Raw genomic sequence first — 20,788 nt, forward strand, 5'->3', positions numbered from 1 at the left:
AAATAATTACCATCCATTAATGCCCATCATTTTGCAAAACAGAAGTAGCCATTAAAATTGTAAAGATCCTGACAGAAAGAACTGCAAGTGAAAAGCATCAAACAGTTAAGTCAGGCTAAGGGATGCTGAAACAATTCTGCGGACGAGAAAGATGGCTCTGCTGGCCCACTGATGCGACACTGCACTCAAAACCCATAAGCTTGCTCTGTGTAAGCAGCCCAGAGACATCTGAGTCGCTGCCAATACCCTACTGCAAAAGAGATGAAAGAACAAGGTCTCACAAGTTCTCTGTTTGACCTTCATGCCATCCTAGAAATGAACAAACTCAAGAGCAGAGTTTCTGCAAGAGCATCGGTACCTTTTCCTAAAAGGGCATCCTCTATTTCAAGTTCATTTGGCTAAGAACTTGTGTTGAAAAAACATCAGACTCTGGGCTAGGAATGGTTTTCCTTTACAGTTAGAAGGGCAACAACCTTCTAGGTTACTTTATTGATTCTCATCTGTAGAATGAATGATTAAATGCCTATGACATAGTCATTTAGCCATAGAACAATGCACATGTAGGCTCTGGGATATAACAGAGGTTTCAGCAAGCTTGCCATTGGTTCTCTTCTATCTACAAGGGATGATTAAAACATTAAATGAAAGCATATGATATAAGTAGGTGACAGGTATTAACCGTTATTTCAAAGAAATGTGAGAGAATGCCTTATATCCCTCAATTCTCTTTCTGTCTCACTGTCTGAATCAGGAAGCACTAGATGAAAAATTGCACAGAAATCCAGAAACACAACGGATGTTGGACATTAAAACAGCATGTACAGTCCAAATGTTCAAATCAGTACAGGATGTATGAATGTAGAAGAAGACTAGTCATCAACGGAGAATGAATAATGTTGAAACACAGTTGGATTCCATGGGCGATTAAATCAAGAGAACGTTATTGGCCGCATTTTGGAAAGCTGGCAAATGCATGGAGGTTGTTTTTGGCCTCGCACCAGGCAGGAGGGTGATAAAGAGTGCATTCTCTCATTCGTTCTGCCCATGTCTGACCAGCACAGCGTACCTGGAGTGGAGTCAAGCCTAGCTTCATGGTAGACTGCAGGCTGAGGAACGCCCTGGGTTCAGAGCACGGTTCAAAAAACTCAGCGAGCCACTTCCTCTCTGGCTCCAGACCAGCCTTGTCCTCCATGACAGAAATCTGGCTACAAAACCCTCTCATGCAGACAGGCTCCTAACCTCTCTACCTCCCGTCTTTCTGCATGTTTATTAATATCCCAGGAAAGCTTATGGTAAAAGCTGATTGGGGAATCAATGTCATTTCTGTAAATGCTTATTTTGAAACACTATACATTTAGTAATACTGATAAATTAACATTCTGATTCATTGGATAAATCTAAAAAAGTATAGGGGAATTAGGTATTGAAGAAAAAACAAACTTAAAAATAAATTATCTTAAGTTAATCTAGTATTCGTTCAAAGCAAAGAGCAAGAGGCAGGGTGCGTCTTGAATGGGAATCCAGTTATTGAAGGAGTATCGCTCACACATACGCACACTATGTGCATAAGAACGGGAACGTGTGTTTGGACTGTCCACACCCAGTAGAAACCCAGGTGAACATCTGAAAAATGTGCAAACTCCAAAAACAGATTCAAACCCACATTCGAATCAATACCCAAGAGCTGTGAGACACCAACGCCACCCTCTGTGCCTCCCTATATGTAACAATAAATTATAACTACCTGTGCAAAAATAAAATAAATATATACTAACCTATAACTATTATCTTTTATATTTTCTATTGCCACAGCAACCAGAATTTGATAGGAAATGTTGAGTCATAAAGATATGCCACCGTTATCCTAAAGCCGTGTCTGACAGCCCTGCTGCCCTTACTACAAACATACTTGACAATATCATTACAGGAGACTTATCAGCAGTTGGTACATTGCACTCCAGTTTACCCTGTTTACAAATCAAATAGCGCAACAATGGAATGGTGTCGGCCTCTAGTGCCTCATAACAGCTGATGAATAGCGGCTGTCATTTGCAGGGATGATTTTGGAAGGAAAAATGAAAGTATCTGTCATGGTCACATCTGGCTCAGTTGCAAAAAAAAAAAACTGTTTTAATGTAAAAATGGCCTTAATGCATTTATGTTCGCAGAACGGTCCTTTACAATCCCTGGTTAGGACAACAAATCTCAGAAAGCTTTCAGCTCTTTTTTGGGAAAAATCCCCCCAACCTTGACAATAAGGAGCTTCCATCTTCTCAAAACACTGAATTAATTCCACCCAATTTAGCAGGCATCTCCGACCATCAAACACTGAGGCTGGAAACGGCTGCCTCAGTTGTCATAGGCTTAAAGGAAATGTTCTGCATTTCCGCACCATATTTCTGTTGAGCGCATCGCAGGCATGCTGTCATTCGCCACAGACACTCATTTTGATAATTGGCTCTGTATTATGTAATTAATCAAAACAGTGAGATTCCTCACGAGGCTTTTGCAAACAAAACCTTAAAAGTTCCCAAATATTTCCATTTTCAAGGCTCTCGGCTGCAAAAGCTTTCAGTTTAACACACGTATCCCGAGAAGGAGCGCAAGGGAGATATTAGGGAACTTAAGCTTTTTGAGCCTGTGTGCACAAGCCTTGTTCGTTTAATACAGATCCAGTCATGGTGCGTGTGGTGAATGACAGCACGCTGGTCGCAAATAAGAGATCCGGTGCAAAAGTGCCACAATTCTTTTTTAAAGACTGATACAGGGCCTTTAAACAGGCCCACTTGGTGTCCCGCACCCTCATGGGTCTTGGAGTGGCTTGGCTGCCAGAGGCAAAGAGCATCCCACCATTGTTCTATCTGGCGCTATTCAAAAAAAAAAAAACTAACAAAACAAGGCTGGAGTAGAAGGACGTGGATGTAACGTGCAGCAGCAAGACCCTCTTCCGCTTTGCCGTTCTTCCTAGGGACGGAGCACGGTTTTCCTGATGCCGCCGTTGTTTAAACACATGTCGCACCAGGAGTGCTGGAGAGGGATGAAGAAGCAGATTTTAGCGTTGCGATGTTGGCAGAGAGCAGCGAGGCAGGTGCCAAAGAGCTCCATTAGGCCCAGTGGGAGGACGACGGATCCAGAGGCTCGAGGAAGTCTATCAGCGGCAAACACAGTTACAGTCTTTACTCTAATCCATCAGTTTGCTCCTATCCTCCTTGCGCCTCCATGTTCTAAATATTACATCCCTCCAGCTGAAATAGCATTAGCTCTTCTCTCCTTCTGCGCTCGCTTTTTATTTTCAGATTGCTTTTGTTTCCCTTACTGCGTCTGCTGGACAATTTCACTTATCAGTCGCAGTTAAATTGCACTGAAGATGAAGACTCTATTTTGGGAGAACGTTTTTTTTTTTTTTTTTCTCAGCAGTTCCAGTGAAAGAGCGCAAAGAACAAAAGCAGAGTGACACGAGCATGCGCGCACATGCTGCGTTGGCTAACGGTGACATATGTGAACACCAGCACGCCAGTGGACCAATAAATACATGAAGTCTCCATAGCTACCGTAGTGACTGACCAAAGCAAAGTATGACATGTATTGTTGAAAAGCTTCTTTTTTTTTTTCCAGCAGCATTCTGCGCAAATGCAATGCAGTGCTTCAAAACTCCAGCTCGTCTAGTGCGGGCTGGTTTCCTCTTTGTGGGGAACTTGGCTTCTTCTAAAGCCTTTCAGAAAAGGCGATTTCGGTAATCTGGGCGCATAAGCTGCGCGGTGTGAATCAGTGTGAAGGAGTGTTTCACACAGCCTGGGCTATCAATGGTGCAGGGTGCTTCTCTGAGCCCCACTGCTGAGATACTGATAAAGGGTCTCCATTGAGAGGAGGACCACCTGAGCACCTGTTCGCTGATGACAAACCACATACTTTGGCTGGACACATCATCCTCTTTCTTTATAATTTAAGTCAGAACTGTAGCATGTTCTAACAGTACTGTTTGGTGCAAAGTGTCATTTTGGAGATCCAGTGTTCCATGATGCACATCTGTAGGTGTGTGTGATTTTACTGTGTATCTTCATTTGTAGGGATGATGCGCACCATCTCTATATTTAGCAGTACTGGATTATATTCTTCATTTTTATGACTATAGAATGGGCAGAATGGTGGCGCATTGGGTCGTGGAAGTGGCTCACAGCTCCTGGCCTGTGGTTTCGGATAAGGGTTTGAGCATGACTCAGGCTCACTTTAATTTGCAAGTTCTACCTGTGTTCGCTGTGGTTTCCTCCGAGAACCAAAACACAAACTTTTCAGGTAAACAGATGTCTCTGAACTGCTACTAGTGTGCATATGACTGAGTGAATGAGTTTGTGTGAGATTTCCCTGAGATGGACAGGTGTCCCGTCCAGGGTGTACCCTGCTTCAAACCCCGTGCTTCAACGGTAGGCTCCGGACAGCTGTGACCCTGCACTGAACCAGCAGTTGCTGCAAATGAATTCATGATTAATGAATAAAGGCTATTATGCTTATCTGCCTTATGTTTTTTTTCCCTTAATGGTTCAGCCATTGAAACAATTTACAAGGAATGTTATGTGGAACTGTCTGTGGTTCTGTAACTTGGAATCAGTACTCCACTTTGTGTCTGGCCAGGCCTTGCGACAGGGAAGACTTGTGTTCCAACTGTTTTCCTTTCACAGTCAATGGCAGAATGTAAGTTAGGTACAAAATATTTGTCTGGTAGATTTATTCTGCCTGGGGATTCAGTGGCCAAGAAAGCTTTCTCTGTTTAATGTGCCTGTCAACATTATGATGTTTGAAGTTTATTAAAGGATAACAATTCACCTTGTTAAAACATGGAAGCGACGACATGAATGTAATGAGGCTCTATTTCGATGAATTACATGCAGACTGTCGGGGGGTGGGGAGTTTTTATGCCCCCAAAACGTTAACGTAAAACCTAAACTGCTGTCACCTTTGCATCAATGGAGATTCAGGAAAATTATATACACATACATAATTTCAGTGTTCACCAAAATGCACTCTTGGTACAAGTCTGTCATCTTTTGCTGAAGTTTAAAATAATAGGCTTTTAGTTTATTACCAGGCTTCATGCCTTTTAATAAAGAGAACAGCTTCTAGACTGGGGAGGTGGCGACTCTCCTGAAACTGACACTCAGTGGTGAAGCCAAGGGTCAAGGCCTGTCTGTCATATGACATGCTGAAGTAAGACCTTTTGCCCCATCATGACATCGGAGTGAGGAAAACAGCAGAAAGATCCAGTCCCCACCGACTGGGGCTTGTACATTCTTGTCTACTCACTGAGCCTTGCAGCTTTTACTACTACATCTGGCCATTGCACTGTATTACTGTGCTATTTAGTTTGCAAGTTTGCACCGGTACTTGCTTTTAGCTTTTTTAAAGTAAAGGGGCTCCGGGTGAAGGGTGACTGGAGCCGTGACCTTGCAGCTGCAGGATGGGGGTTTGAATCACACTTCTGCTCCAGTAATGTTAACCAAAGTACTTCCCTTCGATTCATATAATAGGAATACCTACCTACCAATGCCCACAACCACTTGTCCCGCAGCGAGCCACAGCCTATCCTAGCAACCTAGGGCGCAAGGGGACACACCCAGGACAGGACATCAGTCTGTCGCAAGGCACCCAAAGCAGGGTTTGAAACCCAGACCCACCACACAGCAGGTACTGGCCAAACCCACTGTGCCACTGCACCCTCACTGCAATAGGAATAAATGGACATATCACTGCAGGAAGGTTAGTATATAAACCTAACACTGTAAGTGACCCTAAAGAATGGAGACAGTTAAATTAAATAATAAAAATTAAAAGAAAAAAATTAAATTTGGTAGAAGTCCAGAATACATATATCTTTGATACATACATGGAAGTCTGATTAAGATCATCTTAATATTCAGTATACAATGTAGCACTGGTTAAAAGTATAAGCTCATACGCGAAACTTGAGCAGTGCTTATATTAGATCTACTGGAAAAAAGAGTGAAAGCAAAGCAACCCACAAGGGTCCTACATCTCTGGGAACTGCAGAAGAGCTGAGAAGGCATGTCAGCTGGTTTCATACTAAATGTCTTGTGGAAAAATCTAGTTTCCAACAAGTGTACTCACATTCTTCAGTGGTACAACAACAGTGTGGCATAGAAACCTCAGTGTGATGTACATTCTTGCCAGAATACTGAAGACTGCAGCAAAAGATCAGTTCGACCTGCCAATGCGTTTGCATGTGCCTCCTTGTATCTCTCTGTTGGCTGCCTGTAGTTTCAGGTTTAGCACTCTGGCTATGGTCTAGAAGAAGGGCAAAGTATTCCCACCTGAATACCTACAGAATCTGATCTGTCCCAACAGACCAGCAAGGGCACTACGCTCCTTTGCCTTTGGCCACTTGTCAGTCAACCTCACAAGGAGGAAAATCTGAAGCCAGTTGGTATTCAGTCATGACCTCAACGTGGTTAAATGAACTCCTTCTGTTACTTGGAACTGCGGAAGAAGTTTTCTTCAAGAAGGATCTCAAAACATATCTTTTAGTCTCAATTCCATCCAGGGCTCCTGACACCTCAAGAAGTTAGTCCCGCACCTCCTGTTATTTTCCATCTACCTATTTTCCTATTAAAATGTCACTTCTAAACTGTAGGTAGCTACTGGAATATATGTACTATGATAAAAAGCAATAGCAAACAAACAAGCTGTGCCTCAATAATCTTGTGCATGTATCTAAGCACGCTTTCTTCCGTGGGATGAATTTCTGTTTACTCAGAGCAATAAATTGCTTTGGAGGAAATCATCTGTGAAATGCATAAGCGTAAATGTATTAAGCATGGCTAGCAAAATTTTAAGCAACTTGTACATTTAAAAAAAGAGAAAGCCAAGTGCATTGACATTACTGAGCATTCACTTTTTTGCAATGATTTGATCAAAAAAAAAGAAAAAAAATCTAAATTTTGGTCAAAATGGATATATTTACAGAGCTACATTTATTGAAGTTTGAAACAAAGTTTCCAGACAGAGCCATTTACACTACACCTATGCAACTAACAAACTTGTTTATGCTGGAAGCATCAATATCCCATAAACCCTACTGATTCTACAGCAGTGATTTGCAGCATCCCACCTCCACCACATCACTGTTTCAATTCTCAATTTTTGTCCAAAGTGGAGGAAGCAGCAGCCACACCTAATGCCCTGGTGCAGTGTCTTTGGTCTTGCCAAACACCTTGTGTGTGCTTCTTACATCAGCATGCATGCCAAACTACTGAATCTTGGATGACTTGGAGGTTTTTGATGACCCCCTGTTTCCAAGCCACCCATAAAAGATGCAAAAGCTTCAATGGTTCTGGAGGTTTAGGTAGAAATTCCAACTTTGAGATGTAGTCTATTTATTAGAAAAGCCAGACAGCTATAGTTTACGTACCTGCAAGGCCATCTGGGATGGAAAGAGATGTGGACTTACAGCAAAAGGATGCGAAAAGGCTTTGTTTCCTGCAAACAGCTGAACCTATGTGGCCAAGGGCATCTAAGCTTGCCTGTTTCTACTTAAAATGCTGTCTAAATAAGAGTCTTTGTTACTGGTCACTGCTTTCAGTTGCTCGGCTTAGCTGTACTTTTGCTAACTGAATGGGGGCCATTTGAAAATTGAAACTTCATTTAAAACTTCACATTGTGTGCGGTGTCCTTAATTCTGGTCATTTTATTCTTTGTCAGCTACAGTCTGCACTAATAGAAAATACACACCACCACGTCTATAAATGACAGAAGCGGTTCAGAAGTTACATAATACCTTTGGTTTATTCTGGTTTTCAGACTTGCAAACTTCTAATCCAAAGACTTGATAATATGAGGGCCAAGGATAAATGTTTGTTTAGCAGCTGACGTAAATGGCGGATTCACTGCAAGAGACAGAGAATTGCACAAATCAATAGACAGTTTCAGAGAAAAAAAAATGCTTTCAAAAATCAATGGCTCTTACTTTTCATTGATCACTGTATGCAGGAGAATAAGTTCCAGGTGAACCAAAAACAATGTTGGTGTGTTTGGAGAAACTTGGGTCCCTCAGACACTTTTTCCCGAAGAACCGAATGCACGAGGCACCCCATCGGTACCCTTAAGGCACTCACGAGCCTCTCAAAGTGATCGCACTGCGAAACATCAAGCCCAGCCCAATCTGTGCCAGTTCTGAGCACAGGTGGGACAGGTGGCAAAGGGTCCTGGTGTGTACACACACCCCATTGTCTCAGGGAGCAGGCTGGGGGCACACCAAAATCTGGACACCGCCACGAGGCCGAGGGCAGGCTGAGGGCAGGTCGCTCGCTGATGGCAGCTGACAGTGACGACCGGGGCGGCCCAGGAGAGACATGGGCATCTGACAGGAGGCGTCTGCATCTCTGGAACGTCACTCATCCGCCTGGCTGATGACAGAACACCCCATTACTGCGCGTATTGGCTTCACAGGTCATTAAACAAGGTAAGTATCAGCGTGTCGCAGAGGGCTGCACACTGAGTAATAGTGTCATAGCCCAGGTCTGGAACATTCTGGCTGGAAGCACTTGTCTAAACTTTCTCCTTCGTTTCTGGTCGTACTCGGGGAAATTTACTTCACTCTTCAACTTTTTTTTTGACCTTGTTGACTCCAGAGAGCTGTTTCAAAGTTGCATGAAAAGTTTTCAAACTGTGTGGAAGAGGAAAAAACACGGGCAATAGTAGGGAGGAAAAAAAAAAAAAGCAAAACACCACTCTCCCCAAAAATAATGTTCGGTACAGAAGAAATACTGTTAAGTCACTGACATGAAAGAAATTGATCTGCACAAAAATAAATAAACACAATTCACAACACTCTGAGGATTTGACCATCTGACCACCAAGCCGCAGTGTGCAGAACATCAAGAAAAAATGGACAAGATATGAACCAAGAGGAAAAATTCATTTTAAACCTTGATCATTATATTATAATGAGGACCACGGGGAGACCTTTCCGCCAAACCAAGACCAGTGTTCAGTTTTTTAACGATAAGAACCAAGGTCTTTTCGATAAAAAAAAGCACAAGTTTTCTCAGTTGTATCACACTGAGAATCGTAGTCATTTCAGTCAACTGATGCCAGTTTTCTCAGTTATTTTGCAATGAACATTAAGGCCTTTTCCGCCAAATACCAGTTTTCTCACTTATTTCGTGTTCAAAATTAAATCCACTTCTGCAAAAGCAAGACTAGCGTTTTCCTCTATTTTGCAATGAGAATTGAGGTCATTTCCACAAAACACCAGTTTTCTCAGTGACATTACAGTGATAACCAAGACCATGTCTGTCAAACTAACACCAGTATTCTCAGCTATTTTACACTGAAAACTTGAGTTATTTCACCCAAACTAACACGAGTACGAACCAAGGCCATTTCTCCCAAAAACTTCTCTATTATTTGACAGTGAGTATTGAGTCTTTTTCTGCCAAACTAAGACCAATATTCCCACACACACACACACACACACACACACACACACACACACTGCCTGAAACCGCTTCGCCCATGTGGTGTCACGGGGAGCAGGAGCCTAACCCAGAAACACAGGGCATAGGGCTGGAGAGGAAGGGGACACACCCAGGACGGGATGCCAGTCTGTCATACAGCACCCCAAGTGGGACTCAAACCTCAGACCCACTGGAGAACAGGACCCAGTCAAACACACTGTACCACCACGCCACCATGCCAGTGCCCCCCCAATATTCTCTCTCACCCCAATCAAATTGTGAAGCGCATCCTTGTTCAACCCGTTCTTCAGTACTAGGGTGGCCGACAGTGTGCTGAAGGTATTACTGCATCACTACTATGGGTAGCATGGTGGCACAGCAAGTAGCGCTGCTGTCTCACAGCACCTGGGCGGCGCAAGAGGGTGTGGGTTCGGTTCCTGCTTAGTCTCTGTAAAGTTTGCATGTTCTACCTCTGTCTGGATGGGTTTCCTCCCACACCCCAAAGACATGCTGTTCAGGTTCCCCTATGGTGTGTGAATGCCAGAGAGAGTGTGTTACACTGATGTAGAGATGAGTGACCCAGTGTAAGTTGTGTATCTACCAGTGTAAGACACCTTGGTGAATAAGGTGTGTGGGCTGATTACACTCCATAGAGTTCATTGGAAGTTGCTTTGGAGAAATGCATCTGCTAAACAAGTAAATGTATGTCACAGGTTTAAGTAGCACAGCGGTAGCTGTGCTTTCTGCTACTTTGCAGTTCTTGAATCAGTTTACTGGGAGATCTCTCTCTCTCTTCCAGATGGCCTTCTTCAGAGCATGGTAGTGTATTCTCTTATCCGCATTCTACATTTCCCCTTCCAAATGCAATTTCATACATATATTATTCTTCCCCATGTTGCCCATGGTTTCGCGTGACCCCGGAATCCTGCAGGAGATGGCTGGAGATTCTGCATTCTGTTCGTAGCCAAAAACTTCTCTCGTAACAAAAGACGAAAGTTTATATTTTCCCTCCAATTTTCTTTCTTCTATAAAGACCCCTTTAAGTTGTTCTGCAGGCTTTCCCTTGGGAGAGCATAAAAACAGGACAGAATAAAGCTCCTTAGCAAAACTGAAAGTCAAAGCAAAAGTCAAAAAGGTTTAGTTAAAAAAAGCTGAGTATTAGATAGTCCACTGCATGCAAAGCTAATAAATGTTTTCATTCTGAGTGATGTTTTTCTTGAACCTGACCACACAGCTGAATTCCAGGGGATTGTAAGACAAACCAACTTAACTTTTCTGACAGCACCTCAGCATTCTGGAAACTCTCGAACACTTTCAGCACTGCAGTTCGCTTATGTGCATGTTTATTTATTCATGATATTTTCCTTTGTGCACTTCTTTTCCCCACAATGTATTTTCTTTACTTTGCCAAACTTGCAGTTTTGCTGAAATGTATTTGAATGCAGTGTTAGTCACTTAATTGTAATACAAAAACACCCCAGTAACCCACAGTAAATTTAGCAGAAAATGTGCTGAAGGTGTTACTCCTGATTACACAATTATTTGCCCTGTGGATATTAAAGAGGGTCATTATGTAAAATATAAAATCTTGTGCTTTATATGTTTTTGTCCTGCAGTCACGAATTTATGCAGAAATGTCCTTATATGCTCTTTGTGTACAAACACTGTTTTGTTGAGATCAGTGTTATAGCAAGACTACGCAAAGCCTACTTCTGTTGTTTCGTATTATTACAGATTAAAAAACGATCCTCACAGAAATAATTTATTATGCTGACACCTTTGTCCACAGTTACATTTTTACACTGAGCTAACAGGTTTTTTGTCCCATGAAAAAATCTTGTTTTCTGTGTCTTTTGCATGCTGAATTCAAATATGGTTTCAGAATTTCTCAACCATTACCCATAGTTTTTATGTACCAGTATATTTACATGGCAGCAGTACCAAGTATATTGGTACCGGTACTATATGGGGAATATGAAACAAAAAGTTTGCAAAACATGGCTATTTCTATTGTTTGTTAAGTGAAATAGCTTATTTTGACAAGCATGGTGAAAGATTTCACCAAAACATTTTAGATATGGAAAAACAGTACCAAGGCAAGTGGCGTCCCGATATGTCAGCAGACCATTTGCTCAACACTGAACGGGGATGTTCCTGAGGGCAAATACAACCGGAAAGCATACACTTGTACGTTTTACAAGTAAGTTTGTACATATTTTAGGTGTAATAAGAGCCTTATTTATGAATAAGTAATCTACATTTTTTTCAGAACTCAATTGCTTTCTAACTTAAACCATGCCTGATAAAAATAATTCTGAAAATAGATCTGAATTCAGCGTTAAAAGGTACTATAAAGTACACCTATTTTAGTTTGTGGGACAAAAAAAGTTAAAATTTTGTTGACCAGTGTTATTTCTGCAACTGGGTAATTTTTACTGTATCAGTTCAGAGTAAGTTCCTTGTGCAAGGGTATTATAGCAGGAGCAGAGATTTGAACCCAGGTTGATGTCAGTTGATGGTTCTACCCAGTATTTTACCTGCTACACTTTGTTTTATTATACCGTAAGAGTCCTTCCATTGTCTTATACTGTTCAGTGTGGAGTTCAGGTTCCCTGCTCTCAGCAGCCACCCTGGAGTTAGAGTACCTGTCCACAGACACTGGTGTAATCGCATTTACAAACAGGATGTAATCATTTGCAAAGCTGATGACAACAGACTGCCGTAATCTTCTTTGTAGGCCTTCCTGAAATCCATTTACAACCATCACAAGCTCACACTTTGCTCATTCCCTGATAAATACGGCACACAATGTTAACATCAGACTGAGTGGCTGACATCAGTACTGGAGGAAGTGAGAAAATGCGTTGCATTCGCACAGCTTGTGAGCGTGTTTCATCGTCAACCCGGTTCGCCGAACAAGACAGAGCCAGAGACGGACATGGTAAAACATGTCTTCTGAAAAACATGTTATTCGCTATGTTGCTTATTCAGTATTAGACAACGGAGGCGCTTGGCTCGCCCTCGTCCTTTTACTTACACTGACAAGCATCTGCGGGAAAGGCCCTCTGGAATTTTCTGGCACATTGATTGGTGGGATGACCCAGTCCCGCTTCTGCCGTCGCAGCCCACTGGAGCCGGTCAGTTGTTTCTGTGGAAATGTGATGATGCCGAGCTCTTGGTTGACCTTATGGACACCGTCCTCTCCATCCCTGGCCTGAAAGAGAGACAAAAGGCAAGGCTTAGCCCAGCCACCGTGCCAAAGTCGTCCAAATGGCACCAGCGGCTCCACCCAGAAACCTCAGCGTTTATTTGTTTTCCAGTAGTGCTAACCTCGTTCAGTGCGACCTGTGGGGAGCGCCTAGTAGACACCTCTCCCTGCCAAGCCATTTTCACCTAACTGAAGGGTACTAGAGTCAGCATGAATGGCTCCCTCCTGTTAAAATGACCAGGCGATGAAAACACTTGGTGCCTCCTTTGCTGTGCTAGACTTATACTCGTAAAACACAAGGGTGCAGCGCAAAAGCCAGCACACACCACATTACAGTGACACACGCCAACGTGTTGCTGCTCCCAACTAGATGGCTCCAATGAAACGACTGGATTTCACGCTTTCGCACTTTGCTGTGATACAAATTGTGCCTTTCTACATGTTCCTTCATGTTTGTACAGCACCAGTCTGCACTGTGGTTAATGAAAATGATCCTTGACAAGGTACTTATCCTGAACTTGCTCCTGTAAAATAGCCAGCTGTATAAACGGGCAAAAGTTTTGTCACTTTCCATAAACAATACAATGATAATAATCCAGTGGAATTTTATGAAGCGGAATGAATGTTAGACTTGGCCTTACCATTATTTATTTACTTAGCTATTTATGTTTTTCTAAGCACTACTAAAAGCCACACTGGAAGGCATGGAGCACGCAGATAACAATGCATAATAATACAATGAATTGCAACCCTACCTGAATGCATTAATGGGCATTACTATTTTATAATCAGAATCAAATGGCCAGTGGTCATTTGGAAACAACAATTTTGCTGCGGTCCAGGATTTCCTTCTGCACATTTGCATACAGTATAAAACTGAACTGGCATATGCTACGATAAACACGCGCCGCAGATGGATTTAATCAATATCATTGTGTGACGTAAGTAATTTATAACATTTGGTTCACAACCTTTTCAGCCCACCACTGTTTTGTGTTGGGAGATCGTGACCAGTCATCTCAATAGTAATAATTCATAAGGGCCCTGGGAGTTTCTGACTGTCTAAGCCCATGCAATTTAGAACAGGTTAAATACATTGCGGAGTGGAGATAACGTGTATCTAACATTATTTCCCAGAGGGGTGCTGAATCATTTGTTTTCATGTTTCCTTTTGTCAAAAGGTAGAAAATGAATACGAATGATGTTGAGCTAAATAGGTGAACTGCAGTCGCAAGTCCCAATATGACAATCTGTCAGGGAGCTATGAAAATGAGATCAGCTCATTAATTCACAGTGTACTCCAGAAGACCCAATCACCATATATTTACATATAAAGAAGCTGTGTTTTAATACCACTTACTTTTTTTTTCTAAAAGAAAAGAAAAGAAAAAAAATCCATCCTGCGAATAGTCTTGTACTGCTGGTTATTTTATTTAAAATATAAAAATACAAAATCAGCCCTGATGGGCAAGGACACAACGCTGATGGAACACAATGGGGTGCAGCGCACCTCTAGATTTTTACTCTGTAGTAGCCAATTCAAACTTTCCAAGTGGTTTTTGGACACGCCTGCTTTTGTATAAGGTGTTTCCAGAAGTGAAAGGATCTTTTGGATCATAGGTGCTTTTGTCCTCACATCAGATGAGATTCCGGGAGAAGTGCTTAAAGCTCAGTCAGAGCCTATCTTAAGTAGAATAGGTAGGGAAGTTTGAGTTTAGTGTGGATACATCACTGGCAGGATGCTAGAGCACATTTGGAGCAACCATGAGGAGAGGACTGCCTTCAGCCTGCCTTCAGTCTACCCACATCGTGCCCACCAGCAGAGTCAATATTACTGTGAACCCCATCCCAGTGGTGAGTCTGCAGAAGCAATGTTTTATCTCCAATGGGCAGTGAGTGAGCTTTAGCTTTTTTGTATAGTGCTACCTCTTCTTTCTCCATTCCTGCTTAAATGTTCTTATTTATGGTGGATTAAAAGTATGCAGAGACTAAACCAAGGTCTCGCCTAGGGGCAGTTTTCCAAGGCATATGAGTTGATCTGCAGTGTCTCCCCACACTACCCAAAAATTACAGAACAGCTCTTTGGGATGAAGGGCATTACTGTACCATGCTCCAGCACTGAATACCAACATATGGTCTGCCTTAAGAGGTCATGAGCTGCCAACCCAAATGCACATAGGCAAAGTTATCGATGCAAACAATGTCTGTCAGCAGGAGGGATTCGACAGATGTGAGCTGTACCCAGGCAAACTCATTCTTTTTTATGTAAGCTTGGCTTGGTGGGTTTGACTTTAGGGGCTGACTGCTCCAGTTGAGATTGCACCTTTGATAATTCCCATTTGAGGCAAAGTTAGGGGAACAGATGTGCAACCCCTGATGAAACTGATTTCGCTCCAGCTGCTTGTTGCTCCCCTGTGCTTGCAGGTAGCTCATGGGAGACCACTGGTGCGATCCTCCCTTTACAGGTAGCATGTGGATGGCAGTGACTGTGGGGGTTGTCAGGAGCCAGTATGACAGGAGCTGTGTCCAGTTGCTCCTGTAGATTACCAGGGATCCAGCCTCCCGCTCCTATTTCTCAGCGCCATGAACCCATGTACAGGAATCCTCATCTGTGCCTGCTGCTCAAACAATGATAACGCACTTATCTCCCTAAACAGTACTGCTGTGTGTCCATCGACTCAATCGCCCTGCACTCCAAACATGCTTGATGGCGTTGGTCTGTGTGACGAATCACAGTATCAACAGCACCGAAATTAAAAAAAAAAAAAAAGAAGCACATCGAAGGGGCTATTGACACACTGGCAGTGACACCGCAGTTAAGGTAGCCATTTAGCAACGATAAACTGCAGCCAGCTGCTCCCTTCTGTGCATGTTGCCACTTAAATTTATTTGTTCACTGTGCATTTTCATCTAGAGCAACTTGAAATTTCACCCATATGTGTACCTGCACAATTTGCTTAAAAAATTCCGCTAAAATACCTTGCCAAAATGAAATTGCAGTCTGGACTGCACCACTTCATTCCACCTATGCATTTCGACAGCACTAATACAAGCATATTTAATTACAGAGACCACAGCCATGCCATGGCAGCACAGAATGGCAAGAATTTAAAAGTACTGAGATACTGAGGGGTAAAAAAAAAAGAATCAGGCCAGATCATAACAAGCAAACCCTAGGCCAACATATGCTTTGTGTTGGATGAGCTACATAATAAAAGTTAACAGACATTCCAGCATGCGGTGACCCTCCCCTCTCCGTGCTGCAAACAGGAGTCAGTGAGTGTGAAATAATACCAGCCCGAAGCTCCAGTTCGGCTCTGCCGCCGCCATCGCCAGCTGGCTCCCCTCGTCTACCAGCCAGACAAGCTTTGATGTCCATCAGCCCGCGCTGTAGCTGTGCAGACATCTGTATGTTATTATTCAACAGAGTGCAGCACAAAAAGAGACTTCCATATCAAAAAAAATAACGTTTTAGCTCGCCTTTCCGGCTCTCTCATGGTGATAACGCTCGGTTGGTTTTTCGTTATGGGACCATCTTCATTCGGACCCTTGTCCTGTCCCTTTGCTATTGACACTAACACACAGTGCTGCCATTCTCAGCTGCCAGCATTTTGGGTGTTTTGATGGCAGCCTTTGGATCTCTCAAAATGACACAGGAGGAATGCCCCAGCTTCTTGGAACTCAACACAGATGACCTTCTGAAATTTACCTTGTGAAAGTGGAGTTCTATTTGCGCAGAGTACTTTAGCGCAGACAGCACAGGGAAGGACGGCTATTAACACAGCTGTGAGTGGAGTCAGCAATGGGTAGAAATTGGGTGCAATCCGTGAGGATCTTTGGCGAACTTTCTATCCAGTCGTGCATTTTGTGCCCTTCTCTGTGTGTCCGCACACAGCAGGTGGTGCACTGATTAGTGCCATTGTCTTGTAATCCAAGGACTTGGGTTTGAATCCCGAGAAGAGAGTAGCCTTGAGCAGCAGCGTATTTTGCACCTCCACCTGACGTAAACTATTTGCAGGTATCTGTGGCATTTCACTTGGGCACAAACTAAAGACTGTTTTCAAAAATCTTTGAGTTTCACTTTTTTCTTCCATATTGAAGTCAGGTAAATTGATTAACGTAAATGCACACAGCAATGTGAGAAATGTACACAGTGGTTATCCCTAGTCAGAAGAAAGCCTTGTCCTTAGACCACCCGCTGGTACTACCCTAATTTGTCACCACTGAAAGACATTTCAATGACAGCAACACAGCTAGCAGAGTGTCCTCAGAAGTCACCCAGAAAACTTTGCTTTATGATGTACGAGCCTTCGTTCACCACCGATCTGCTTTGATATAAGCCGAAAAGCACGAAGCGTAATGGCTGAGTACAGGCCTTTACCGTGGGCACTGGAGTTTTTTCACACTACCTAGAATTACACTTCTTGTAAAATCTCACACACTTGCAGTTTTCTGCAGAGCTCAATCAAACAAGGTGTAGCTACAGAAGCCCTCAGTTGAGGAATGCTTCCAGATGCAGGAGGTTCCATCCAACTGCTGAAACCCTGCTGAGATATGACTGTAGAATGACTACAAAGTGGAAGATGAAGATAAAGACTAAGATACGATGACTTCAGTCAGCAAGAGGTTGAGAATCTAAACACGAAGACTCCTTTCCCTGTGCTTTTCCCTCTAGGAAAAAGGGATGCTCCATCACTTTCAAGGAGGCAGCGTTTGAGAAATTAAGAAGATGGAGGTTAAGCGAAGCTACCCACCTCCCTTGTCTCATCTCTTTTACTGTGTGCCATGATGGAGGGTTGCTATGGGGATTTCACCAGCTCCTGCCAGGACCATTGTGTGCCGATAAATACGCATGTAGAAAAAACAAACACAAACATCAGAGCAAACAGGACGTGTGAGTCCAGGCCCCTTCAGCAAGGCTGTGTCCACAGGTGTCCATCTTTGAGCTCAGCCACATGGAAGATAGGATAGGCCATGATCGCAGGGTTCGGGGGGGTGGGGGGGTGTGACGCACATCTCTCGAAGGAATACTGATGAATCTGTAACCAAGGACAAGGCGTGAGCCAGCCAGCCACACTCACAATGGTAGGTGAAGAACTGGGACAGTGTCCTCCAGGCTTTTCTGGGGCATGTGGAGATGATGGACTTTCTCATGGCTGGCAGTGAAGACTGGAAATCACTGTGCAAGAGCCCTAGGGGTGATATCAATGCTGCCAAAAACCGTAGAGAGGGGCTCCACACAGCTCTCCTTCCTAGAACTAGAGCTTTTGTCTCAAAAGGGCAGACTGTGGAGAGGCAGGGGTAAATTAACAAAACCAAGAAGACCACAATAACAGCTGCTCCTTTAAAATTCTATTAAGAATAAATGTTAGATAACATCTAAGAACAGCCTCAACATCCATCCCTACCTTGCTCCACCCTTATTCCCCAACCTCCCACACACAAGCACTACCTCCATCCTTGAAGTCCTGAAGCTGAACCAATGAAAATCAGAGCAGCGTGAAATCAATTCAGGATATTTTGAGACTCTACCTGTGGAGCATGAAATCTTAAATAAATAAAGTGTGGGACCTTCCAAGTGCTCCACTCCTACTGAGCTAAGCATAATCACAGGAAGTCTCATATGTACATCACACGCTGGCACAGACACAAGGGGAGACCACCAGGCAGGTGAAGAATATTTGTGGTAGGCCAGATAGCAACAAGAGTGATTCCATTACAGGTTAACTGAAATAAGGAGTGCAAGTTCTCAGCAGTCCATGAGTGTTACTGATATCTTTAATCAGCTCGGGGTGATGCTTTGCTCAGGCTGGTGCAGGATATCTGTCACATTCTTTTTGTACTCTTCTTAAATTCTGCAGTGACAGCCAGATAATTGTGTATGTTGTTGTTACTTAATCTGATTACCCCCCCGCCACCGCACTCCATGCTATTGACTATCACACGTGAAAGTCTGGTTTCGCAGCCACTCATACTCTGGCTTTGCAGTGTTGCAGGACCGCACACTATGGTTCAAAACTTCCAGCTATATTCTTTCCATGTGATCTTATCAATCACTGATTTCATACAAAATATGATGTCATTATTTTCTAAATGTAATGCCATGAATGTACACCTCAGTTGAATGAAAAAAGACCATGTTGGTATTGCTGGAAGCAAAGCAGTCCAACACTTTAATTTTTATCAGTAATTTAGGTTTGTTTTCTAAATGTGGAGAGCCGATAGATCTGATAGATAAGAGGCTAAGGGAGGTCAGCTAAAACAATGAGAGTATAGCCCAAGTTAAAACACTCACTGTCTGGACCTTGAAGACAGCAGACAGCTGCATTCACATTAACGTCAACAGTCTGTTACCATGGTAACATTACCATCCCAGAAGGGAGAATAACCAAACCCTGTCTCTGGAGACCCATGATTTAAGGATTGCAGTGAAGAGTGATTAGTCTAAGATAGATCTTACTGTGGGCCTCTCTGTGGACCAGGTAGAGTACAATGCCAATCTCCATCAGTCTCTGCCGAGCAAAGGACTTTATAGCTTCCTTCCTGCTACTTATTCAGCTACTACAAATGATACAACGACATCCTCTAGTGTGCCAGGTTATCGAGGAGGAATGAGAATATGAGTTATTAATTCAGGGTGGGGAGAGTACTGTGACAAGGAATGACCCGGGCGAGCTTTATGAAGCCCAACCAGGATCACCAACATCCTCGGTGTCTCTGTGTGGGTCACAGAGGACGAAGGAACCGCACGCCAGTGGGAAAGACAGACCGGCCCAGTCCCCCTCTTCACTCTGTATCCCAGCTTTGACCAGCTGAGCCTCTTTGGGGAGAAGTTTGGCGACAGCCAGAGACATGACCCATGCCCCCATGGACCAGGCAGAGCTCGGACTGTCCTGGATTGCAGGCGCCTTAGGAACATGAGATACTGGGACATCCAAGGATGTTTTCTATGAGAATGGATTTATATCTCTGCAAAGGCATAGATGACTGGGAAAAAAGCATAATATTCAAGTGGCTTCACGCTGTTTTTTTGAAACAAGAGAAATATTGTACTAAAAGAGATCACAAATTGATCCAAATTGGTCACAAACTGATTCATTGAATGTAATTCTGTACTTAAGTAAATTAAGCTTGGGATTTTGCACGTATGAGGTCACTTGCGTGGATGTAAGACCTCATTATGCTGGGATGTAACTTGATTAGCAACACCAGTGAGTGACGGGGCTTTATGTGTGCAAAGCGGAGGATGATATCTATACCCAAAAACTGGAGGGCTGCTGGGTGGGCAGTGCTTACCTGAGAGGTGGGTGGAGAGTATCCTGCCAAGGCCAGCTTGACAGTGGTCTCCCAGATGGGCATGTCGGGGCTGCTCCGGGCAGTCACCATGAACTGCACCGGCTCCGAGAGATTGGAGACATCTCTCTCTGTGTAGATGGAGCCATCCATCCGCACATTGAAGCTAGGGTCGCTGCTCTCGAACCCCACGACTTCGTCCTCCCGGCAGGTATCAAATTTGACTGTAAAAGAAAGAAAAAGAGAAGGCATGGGAAAATTGAGATATCGCAACAGAGCTAAAAAGCCGGCATAAGAAGAAACACATATCGAGGTATCACAACACGACAAAAGGTATTGAATAACAACATTTGCGTCATAAAAGAATTTTGTGCTTCGGCCAACATCTGGAAAAGCGGAGAGACGTTATGGATCACAAGAACAGGCCTCAAAAAATCCAGGCCTGGATTTTGTCTCAGAAAAAAGAGTCGGTTAAGGAAAGAACTCGTCTTTTCATTTGTGTTAAATACTGACAATGTTTACTGTGTTTCGGTGGAGTCTCACTGCTTGCTTGCAAAGCCACCCTTCGTCTACACAGAATTAACTTTTATTAAATTACTTTAATTTGATATTCAAAAATGCCATACTAACAAAACACTTTTTCAAAAAACATACTTAAAAATGAATAAAGATGTATTCTCTTGCTTTTCCACATAGCTTGATCACAACGTGTTTATAGAATATTGCCAGCCAGGCAGTGACACGCACATTGTTTGGTGAAATATTCCCATATTATTTTCAAGTGTGGGTTTTTGAATTGCGTGCTTAGACCGCGTGTGTT

At 43.2% G+C, this 20,788-nt stretch overlaps 1 protein-coding gene across 3 annotated transcripts in view; it reads right to left on the minus strand.

The window, feature by feature from the left end:
• LOC108936988 (cadherin-4-like) overlaps positions 1-20,788 on the minus strand; it is a 304,253-nt gene that overhangs the window by 78,069 nt on the left and 205,396 nt on the right. For all 3 annotated transcript variants that reach the window (XM_018756688.2, XM_018756687.2, XM_029247237.1), the window contains 2 exons: positions 19,972-20,192; positions 12,505-12,681 (listed from right to left, as the gene is read on the minus strand). In XM_018756688.2, coding sequence (XP_018612204.2) covers positions 12,505-12,681; positions 19,972-20,192 — 398 coding nt within the window. The remainder of the gene's footprint in view (positions 1-12,504; positions 12,682-19,971; positions 20,193-20,788) is intronic.

Source organism: Scleropages formosus, chromosome 2 (assembly GCF_900964775.1).
Source record: "Scleropages formosus chromosome 2, fSclFor1.1, whole genome shotgun sequence".
In the NCBI taxonomy this organism is placed as follows: Eukaryota; Metazoa; Chordata; class Actinopteri; order Osteoglossiformes; family Osteoglossidae; genus Scleropages; species Scleropages formosus.